The sequence below is a fragment of the Trachemys scripta genome, chromosome 1 (genome assembly GCF_013100865.1).
Source record: "Trachemys scripta elegans isolate TJP31775 chromosome 1, CAS_Tse_1.0, whole genome shotgun sequence".
In the NCBI taxonomy this organism is placed as follows: domain Eukaryota; kingdom Metazoa; phylum Chordata; order Testudines; family Emydidae; genus Trachemys; species Trachemys scripta.
This window is the reverse complement of record NC_048298.1, coordinates 55,703,512-55,712,555: the sequence shown is the minus strand read 5'-3', so window position 1 is coordinate 55,712,555 and position 9,044 is coordinate 55,703,512. Positions and strand designations below refer to the sequence as shown.

General features: G+C 39.3%; 1 protein-coding gene across 1 annotated transcript in view; it reads left to right on the top strand.

The window, feature by feature from the left end:
- Window positions 1–579: 579 nt before the first annotated feature.
- SLC38A2 (solute carrier family 38 member 2) overlaps window positions 580–9,044 on the top strand; it is a 19,906-nt gene continuing 11,441 nt past the window's right edge. Inside the window, exons 1-7 of the mRNA XM_034770026.1 lie at window positions 580–981; window positions 1,973–2,209; window positions 2,560–2,641; window positions 2,806–2,921; window positions 7,734–7,807; window positions 7,912–8,004; window positions 8,184–8,265. Of these exons, the coding sequence (XP_034625917.1) occupies window positions 2,097–2,209; window positions 2,560–2,641; window positions 2,806–2,921; window positions 7,734–7,807; window positions 7,912–8,004; window positions 8,184–8,265 (560 nt within the window). The 5' untranslated portion in view covers window positions 580–981; window positions 1,973–2,096. The remainder of the gene's footprint in view (window positions 982–1,972; window positions 2,210–2,559; window positions 2,642–2,805; window positions 2,922–7,733; window positions 7,808–7,911; window positions 8,005–8,183; window positions 8,266–9,044) is intronic.

Genomic DNA, 9,044 nt, shown 5'->3' with positions numbered 1-9,044 from the left:
GACGGGGGAGTCTCAGCTACACCCATTTAAATGGTACTGAAATCAAATACTCTTTAAACTGCAATTGGCAAGTGAGAATTTCTTTACACCAAGGAGTTCTTTACAAACAGCCTCACCCCACCTCTGTGAAGTAGGATTTTAAAGATAGGGGAAGTTGAAACCGCAGATGTTTCAGTAATGAATGAATTATGTCCTTGAAAGAATTATGGTTATTGCATCATGCATTCACTGAACCTCTCTGTATCTCTGTCTTCTCTCTAAAAGGCGGCCTACCTCACTCTAGTGTTGTGAGGTTTCATAAATTGATGTCAGGCCCTTTGAGATCCTCTGAAATAGGTGAACACAAAGTAGTGGTGGTACCTCGTTTGGTGATGGGGGATTAGTTAAGTACAGTTTGTCTCCAGTGTTACATCAGTGCACTGCTAAATAATGTTCTCGTGGTATTTCTCGTCGATAGAGGAGGGGGTTTAGTGACAGCGCCTGAGCGGCATCTTAAGCCTAGCGAGAGAGGAAATGAGCCGGGGGCGTGGCTACGAAGCGCAGGGAGCCGGGCTGGTGTTGGTATACAAAGGAGAGGCGGCACATTGCTGTGTATGTAGGTGCCTCGCCCTTTCCTCCCCCCGCCGCGCGTCTCCGCAGCCCACTCTCAAAAAGCAGAAGCAGCAGAGACATTTTTCAGACCTGTAGCAAAGTCGTACGGGAGCAATATCCGGCTGCCCGGCCGGGATAACAGCACTGCCTGACCAAAGCCACATGCTCCCCTTATCAGCTGAGGGGTTGAGTAGAAGGAGAACCTTAATTTTTTTCTCGTGTATCGGTGGCTTTTAAACGAAATTTTGGTACTTTTTTTATTTATTTTCTACTTTAAGGATTGTCGTTTTTTTCCTTTCAAGAACATTTAAAATTATCAATTTAGAAAAAGATCTCGTCGGTATTCTGAGGATTTCAGAGGGAAAATCCTGGGTTTTCAGCTTCTTCAAGGTAAGTACTGTGCTTCTTGCTCGTGTGTGGTTGTGGGGGTGAGGGGTCTGGGCTTTAAATCGCTGAGTGGATTATTGGTGCCTTTAGTTAAGGCCAATATTATGTTTCGGAAACGATATTAAAACCCCCTGCGAGGGATTTTCTGTGTGTGAGAGTGGGTCAGACGGACGCAAAATGCCGCCCCAGCTGCTGCTTCCTTCCAAGGTAAAAAAAAACCCCACGCTGCTACTGCAGTCTTGTGACTGATTTGCATTTTTTCCCCATTTAAACTGCAGGGATCCCATGTCCCTGGAAGGGGGGAGGGAAATAGAAAGCAGGGAGCGGTATGGAAATGTTTGAGGGGAAGGTTAAGCAAGAGTGAATATGACAATCGCACATGGCTGTTGCATCAGCTTTCTTTTCTGACGCAGGAAGGGTGGACTGGAGGTATTTCTCTTTCACACATATAGTACACGTGTGTGTGATCAGATACATCTATGTGTAAGGGTATTTTATTAATATAACGAATATTTTTCATTATAGTATACTGTGTTGGTACTTCTCCGTTATAACTCTTAATGTGAATATAATAGTTTTTACATTGCAATATGATTAGTCTTCACGTAAGTTATGTAAATTGTGTGGATTTGATCTTCATATATAAATGTCTTCCTAGCAGCTGGAGCGTGTGATCTTGATTTCATTTTTTTGCCTTTGTGTGTGCATGAAAGAGCATGTCTCAGAAAGCCCAACGTACATATACACTGGCAGACCCTTTCCTATGCAGATCACATCTTCTGGCGTGTGCTTGGGTGTTGTAGTTGAAGATTTATCTTTGTTCTCCGTTGTAGTCAGTATCTTGTACTTTTCCTCTCCGCCCCTCCTCGGCTGGTACTTTTCCACTCGTCTGGCTGGCGATGAATCAACCCCAGAGCAGCAGCAAGCCGCCGCTCTTCACGTGACCCGCTTGATAGACCACTGCAGTATTGACGTTTCCCTTTTACCTTCATAGGCAAGGCAAATCCGGCATCCAAGGACAAAAGAGCGCTCAGTGAAGACTGCCACCGAGGGGCAGTCATCAGGCCAAATATTCCCCACTTCATCTAATACTGGGAAAAGCTAATTGAATTCCCATCATGGATAGAGCAGACGTGAGCAAGTTTAACATCTCTCCAGATGAAGACAGCAGTAGCTATAGCTCCAACAGCAATGACTTCAATTATCCATATCCAACCAAAGCACCTACGAGGTTAGAGGGATTTTGCATTGCTCTTAGTTTTGTTTCTATTTGTTAATATTTGTACTCTATTACACATAATGTACTTCACACCTTTAAAGTACTCTTTTAAAATGCCTTGCTAGATCTTAATGTTTTTAATGTTTACATTTATTACAAATATAGGAAGTTGAATATACAAAAATTTTTATAGTCATTTTGCAGATGACAGATTATGTATTTAGTTTTGTTGGATGATTTGCTGATTTTTCTAATTTCCTTTGAAACAGAATAAAAAACAGAAACAACTAACTTCTTAAAGGCAATTAATGTATAACTGGTTCGTTGTAACAATTAAATATGGATTTTTTTTTTTCTTACAGACCATGTGTAGACAGGGATCCAGAAAATCAAAATTTCCTGCTTGAATCCAATCTTGGAAAGAAGAAGTATGACATTGAATATGTAAGTAAGCACTAACAAAGTTTTAAAATTAGCACACTAAACAGTTGCTTTACTTTCAAATATTTAACCTTGAAAAGTGGAAAATGTTCATTTAAATTCAAATCTAAAGCATGAATAAATCACTGGTTCTCTATTAATTATTAGCTTTTCCTTCCCTTACACAGCATCCAGGTACTACTTCCTTTGGAATGTCAGCGTTTAATCTGAGCAATGTTATTATGGGTAGTGGCATCCTTGGACTTTCTTATGCCATGGCAAACACTGGAATTATTCTTTTTGTGTAAGTATGTTTTGGTTAATTAAAAAAGGCTCTTCTGCCATGTATCTGTTAATAGACAATATTAGCGGTATCCAGTGTAGTTGTAGCTGTGTTGGTCCTAGGATAGTGGAGAGACAAGGTAGGTGAGGTAATATCTTTTATTGGACCACTTTCTGTTGGTGAGAAAGACAAGCTTGTGAGCCATACAGAGCTGTTCTTCAGGTCTTTCTTTGAAATGGTTACAAGCCTTGTGGATAGACAGAAGTAGTAAATGTGATATAGCTCAACTTTAACTAGGTTTTCATATGGTCTCACATGACCTTCTCAGAAGCAAACTAGAGAAATATAGCCTAGGGGACATGGAATGTATTCAGGGGGAGGGAGGGGAGAAGCTTTAGAAGAGTAGCAGCTGCTGGCTGGGTGTGCCTTACCTTACTGAGGGTGGCGCTGCCTTCCAGCTGCCGGCCAGCAGCCACCACTCCCCACTCTGCCTTCCAAGCTGGGCAGCCAGAGAGTGGTGGCCGCTAGCCAAGCGCACAGCTCTGAAGGCAGTGCCGCTGCCAGCAGTAATGGAGAAGTAAGAGTGGCAGTATCGTAAATGCCACCCTAACTTCTGCATTGCTGCTGGCGGCAGCACTGCCTTAAGCACTGGGTGCTTGGCAGCAGCTGCCGCTCTCCAATCTGCTTTCAGAACTGAGTGGCAGGATATGTACTTGGGGGGGTGTGTAAATGACCACAGACACAAGTGGGAGTGGGGGGGAATCAAATAAGTTTGAGAACCACTGGGCTAGATGAACCTATTGCAAGGTGGGTGCACAACTGGTTTGAAAATGGTGTTCAGGGAGTTATCAGTGGTTCACAGGTCAGGCTGGAAGGGCATGTAGAGTGGAGTCCCAGGTGGATCTGTCCTGAGTCCACTTCTAGTCAATGTCTTCATGGATAATTTGAATAAATGAAATGGAAAGTACACTTACAAATTGTGTGTACGATACCAAGCTGGGAGGTTTGCAAGTGCTTTGGAGGATAGGCTTAGAAGTCAAAATGATCTTGACAAACTGGAGAAATGACATGAAATAAATAGGGTGAAATTCAACAAGGACAAATTGTTCCTTCCTAACTGGAGTATTTTCAGTCAGTTGCACACATACAAAATGGGAAATGACTGCCTAGGAAGGAGTACTGCAGAAAGGGATTTGGGGGTCATAGTGGATCACAAGCTAAATATGAACAGTATAACACTGTTGCAAAAAAAGCAAACGTTCTGCAATGTATTAGCAGAAATGTTGTAACAAGACATGAGAAGTAATTCTTCTGCTCTACTCTACACTGATTAGGCTTAACTGAAATATTGTGTTCAGGTCTGAGCATCACATTTCAGGAAAGATGTGGACAAATTGGAGAAAGTCCAGAGAAGAGCAACAAAAATGATTAAAGGTCTAGAAAACATGACCTACGAGGGAAAGACTGAAAAAATTGGTTTGTTAGGTCTGGAGAAGAGAACGCTGAGGGGGTACATAAGTTTCCAAGTATGTAAAAGATTGTTATAAAGAGAAGATTGATAAATTGTTCTCCTTATCCACGGAGGACAGGAGAAGAAGTAATGGGCTTAAATTGCAATAAGGGAGATTTAGGTTAGACATTAGGAAAAGCTTCCTAATTGCAAGGTAGTTAAGCAGTGGAACAAATAACCTAAGGAGGTTGTGGAATCTCCATTATTGGAGGTGTAGTGCATGGCATGATTTTTTTTTTTTTTTCCCTTAAGACGTTTTATATACCCTTTTCTTTATACATACTATTAATATATATATATTTAATTAACAAAGCTGTGCCATACAGTAAAAATAGCAAAGAGGCATTTACCTGCCCCTTTTATATCCCAATTCCATGCTCTAAAGAGGTTCTGTAATGGTTATGATAGCCTACCGGGTGTTATGCTGGTGACATCTCTTAGGAGTTAGTGTAGACAAAAAAGTAAAATAGGTGGGAGGAAACAAGTTTAAAGTCAGTTATTTGAATAATTCAGCACATTATGCTATAATCAGTTCATTTTTAAAAAAAAAACACTTGTAGCGAGCAATTTAGCAATCATAGGTGCCACAGTGGTTTAATTCATTAATTTTTTTTCATCTCTAGATTGTATTCAAATATATTGCTACTGAAATAAGGCTACACTAGTTCACATAACATCACAAAATTAAGTATGATTAGTAGTCTAGATGCAGGAGAGCACAGGTTGCAGTTGCTAAGATGTTACTGAGAGTGCATGGCTCACAGGATTAATAACAGTATAAAAGGCTTTTAATGTCTAGCTGATTGGTTCACATCTGGCCCAGGCTGATAGTGACTTTAAATTTTTAACATGATAATTATTAGGCAGCTTATATGAACTGAGCTGGTGGTGGCAGTTCATATAAGCAAGTGTTCTCAGTGTGTGTGCTTGGTAGCTTCAGCATAGAAGCCAGGAACAAAATGAGCACACGGACTAAACCAGGGGTCTCTCAGTAATTTTTTTGGTGGCCACCAACTCTTGCCGGTGGCCACTCTGACAATTCTTCCTAAATTACTTTAGGAAAAACAAATAAATATGCACTTATACATGTCCAAATCATAGTAATTTATTTATGTAGGGTTTGGGGGTTTTTTATTTTGTTTTGGGCAGACTCAATAATAAATGTACATTTGTCTCTCTTCTTTACTGGACCTAAACAGAATAGAAACACAAAGAAGGTGTTTTGAAGTTGTGTTTTTTATTTTGTTTTGCCTTTTGGTTGCTTTGTTTTGACTTGCTAGCTGGTAAGTCTACTTCTGTGAAAAGTGATATTAGCTAGCTAGAAAGTGATATTAACTGGGAGGCAGTGAAAAGTGATATAAACAAACATACAAATACCACTTTTCACAGCAGACTTACTGGCAAGCTGGGGGACAAATTAAGCCCTGGATAGGGAGGTGGTAGGGAACAGGGGTGATGGTGGGGGAGACTGGGGGGCCCAAAGCCCTGCAGCTGGGGATCAGAGCTGGAGGACAAAGTGGAGGCTAGGAGCAATGGAGAGGTGGTGAGCCCAGCGCTAGAGCCTGAAGCCCCGCCGCAGGTGGGGGATGGAGCCTGATGTCACGCAGCTGGAGCCTGCGGTTCGCCACCCAAGGCTGAAGCTGGAAGTCCAAGTCCCGCCACCCCTGGGAAAGTGGGGAACTTACCTGGCATTTGCAGCTCCAGAGGGCGGCAGGGCCAAACCCCTGCTGGTGGCACAAGGGTGGGGGTGCTGCTTTTTTGCCTCACCCCCCCCCCCCCCCCCCCGATCACCACCAAGGAGGCTGTGGCTTCAAGAAAATCTACTGGTGCCCGCATTTGAGAAACACTGGACTAAACTACCTTGTTACTCTGATAAAGTGGCCATTCTAAGTTAAGTCTTAGGTAGTGTTGAAATAGATATCTATCTGTTTTCTGTAGTACCAAACACTATGATCTGTAAGCTCTTTCCAGTACTGTTTCTGACTGATGAACAAATAAGAGAAGTCCAGTTACCAGTGCACCACTTAATCATTACCTTTCACAATCATGAAAATTTATTTGTATATGATTTGCAGTGTATTCTGCAGTACATTGGTGGAGATTCTTTTATTACTTGTCAACAATATGCCTGATTGACGCTCATGTCCCTACATCTTTTACTTTGACAAGCACTAAAACCCATACAGAAAATGAAAAGAACAAACTGGGAATGAGGACTCGTTAAACTGAGCTTCAAAACTTTTTTGAGCAGCTATAGTCTCTCTGGGAACTATTCTTTTAAAGCAGAATGCTTGTATTGGTGTAGGAAGGGGCAGGTTTTTTTTTATTTATTACAGCTTTGTGACAGTGGTGTTCTTCAGCTGCAAAGAACAATACAGCTGCTGAAGGGTGTATTCATTGAGAATTTTTAGAGGTTACAAAGGAGCATTTCAATAAAGCATATGTAGTTCTAATAGAAACTATAAGAAAAGTAGACAACTTCTGGGAGCCATTAACAGTCTCTGTTTAAGCACAGGTGAAACAGTAAATGTTGAGCAAAGAAAACTGACCTGCATTTGGATCACTTCAGTGTATATGAATTTTAAAACAAACCGTACTGAATCACGAGCTCTTAACATTTTCTAATTGTCCGTCCATACTTTACCAGTCAATTAACTGTCTTTGTATCTTGCTTTACACAAAAACATCACATACAGCTACAGTACTTTCAGACTTCAGCAGATTTTCTCACCTAGTCACAAATCACATCAGTCACAAGTCTAGTGTTTCAGAGATGAACTAGCTGTGATCTAATTACCTAAGAATATGAGGGGGGAAAGTAAAAATAGAAAAACAGCTGTTACAGTTATTATACAAAATGTTTTTTTCTAATATTTTTGTTAAAATAATATATTTACTGGATCAATCAAAAATATATTGGGTCTGATTCTCATTTATACTTGCACCTCTCTAAGGCCCCTTTACACTATTAGAGTGGTGTAAAGTCAATGTAAGTATTATTTAATCCCACTTCAGCAGTATCTAGTATAAATGAGAATTGGGCCCGTTGACAAAATAATAATGAAAATAGGTAGAGGTACCTTCCAATGTGGATTTAAGTATGATGTCCTTTCATAAACAAGCACTGATTGATTCATATCTTCTCAGCTAGTATTGGAACGTACACTTATTTTTCTTAATTATTGTTTCATTTCACTGTATTTTGATATTGGTTCTTATGTTCTATCTTAAATCCTTCCTATTCAAACACAATTAATGTGGCTAAACTAAATACATTTAAGGCTTTCTAAAAGTTTTTTGGCTTTTTTCCCCCCCCCTCCTAGGATTCTCTTGGTGGTTGTGTCAATATTCTCTTTATATTCAGTTCATCTTCTCCTAAAGACTGCCAATGAAGGAGGTATGGTAAATTCTTATTATTGTACAAATAGTTATTACTAACTTCATATTATCTTTCCTTCGTAAAATACAGCTTTTCAATTGATTTATTTTGTATGTTTGTAGGCTCTCTATTATATGAACAGCTAGGAATGAAGGCATTTGGTTTGGCTGGGAAAATTGCAGCTTCTGGATCAATTACAATGCAGAACATTGGAGGTGAGGGTTTTAAAAATATGTACTGTAGATTGTAATGTCAAATAATAAATACCTCTCCATTCTCACTTTTTTCACATATCTTTTTATTAATTGTTTGTGTCAAGTAAAGTTATGAAATAAGTTTTTTATGTCATGTTCCATCTATATTTGTAATGATTTATAATGTTATTCACCTACAGCTATGTCAAGCTACCTCTACATAGTGAAATATGAGTTGCCATTGGTCATCAAGGCATTTATGAACATCGAAGAGAACACAGGGTAGGTGATAGAACTCCTGCTCATCAGAGAAACTATTAGTAGAAACAAAAATGGACAACATATACATTTTATATGAAGACCTCCTTTGGTACATTTTAGTGTAGCTTCTTAGTCAGAGATAGGGCATTGTTAAGCTCCAGTAAGCTTTTTTTTTTTTTTTTTTTTCCCTACCCCTTGGGTGGTCCATTTGACATGGATCTAGTCTCTGCTGGTAAAGATATTAGCAAAATATATGTATTCCATCATATTATAGAAAACAGTTATGTAAAGAATATCCGGTAAGTGCTAATGGCTGTGCTGGTCAACATATTGCTCAATAATGAAATGAAAATTAAATAGGGTCATAGTTGTTATCTCTAATGTATTTCAGGAAGCTTAGACAGATAAGACAGTTTTCAACATTAACATTGTGGGAAGTATTCTTACTATAACAGTAAGCTGTATTTCTACAGTGATTCTAGTTAATATTTGCTTAAGGACAAATATTCAGTAAGTCTGTGGCAATATTAAAAACACCAACTCATTGATTACAGTGCATGTAGTGATTTAAGATATGCAGCATACATCCAAACTGTGCATCTACATTATCCATTAATCCACACAGAAATTCCATAATTTCTTGACTTTGTGAATCATGATTTCCTTCACATGGGCTATCGCCAGCAATAATATGCATTCTGATGAGAAGTGCTGAAGGCCTTTGATTTTTTTTTTTTTTTTTTTTTTAAACTCAACAAAACATTTTTGTGTTTTTAAAAAAAAAAAAAAAAAAAAAAAAA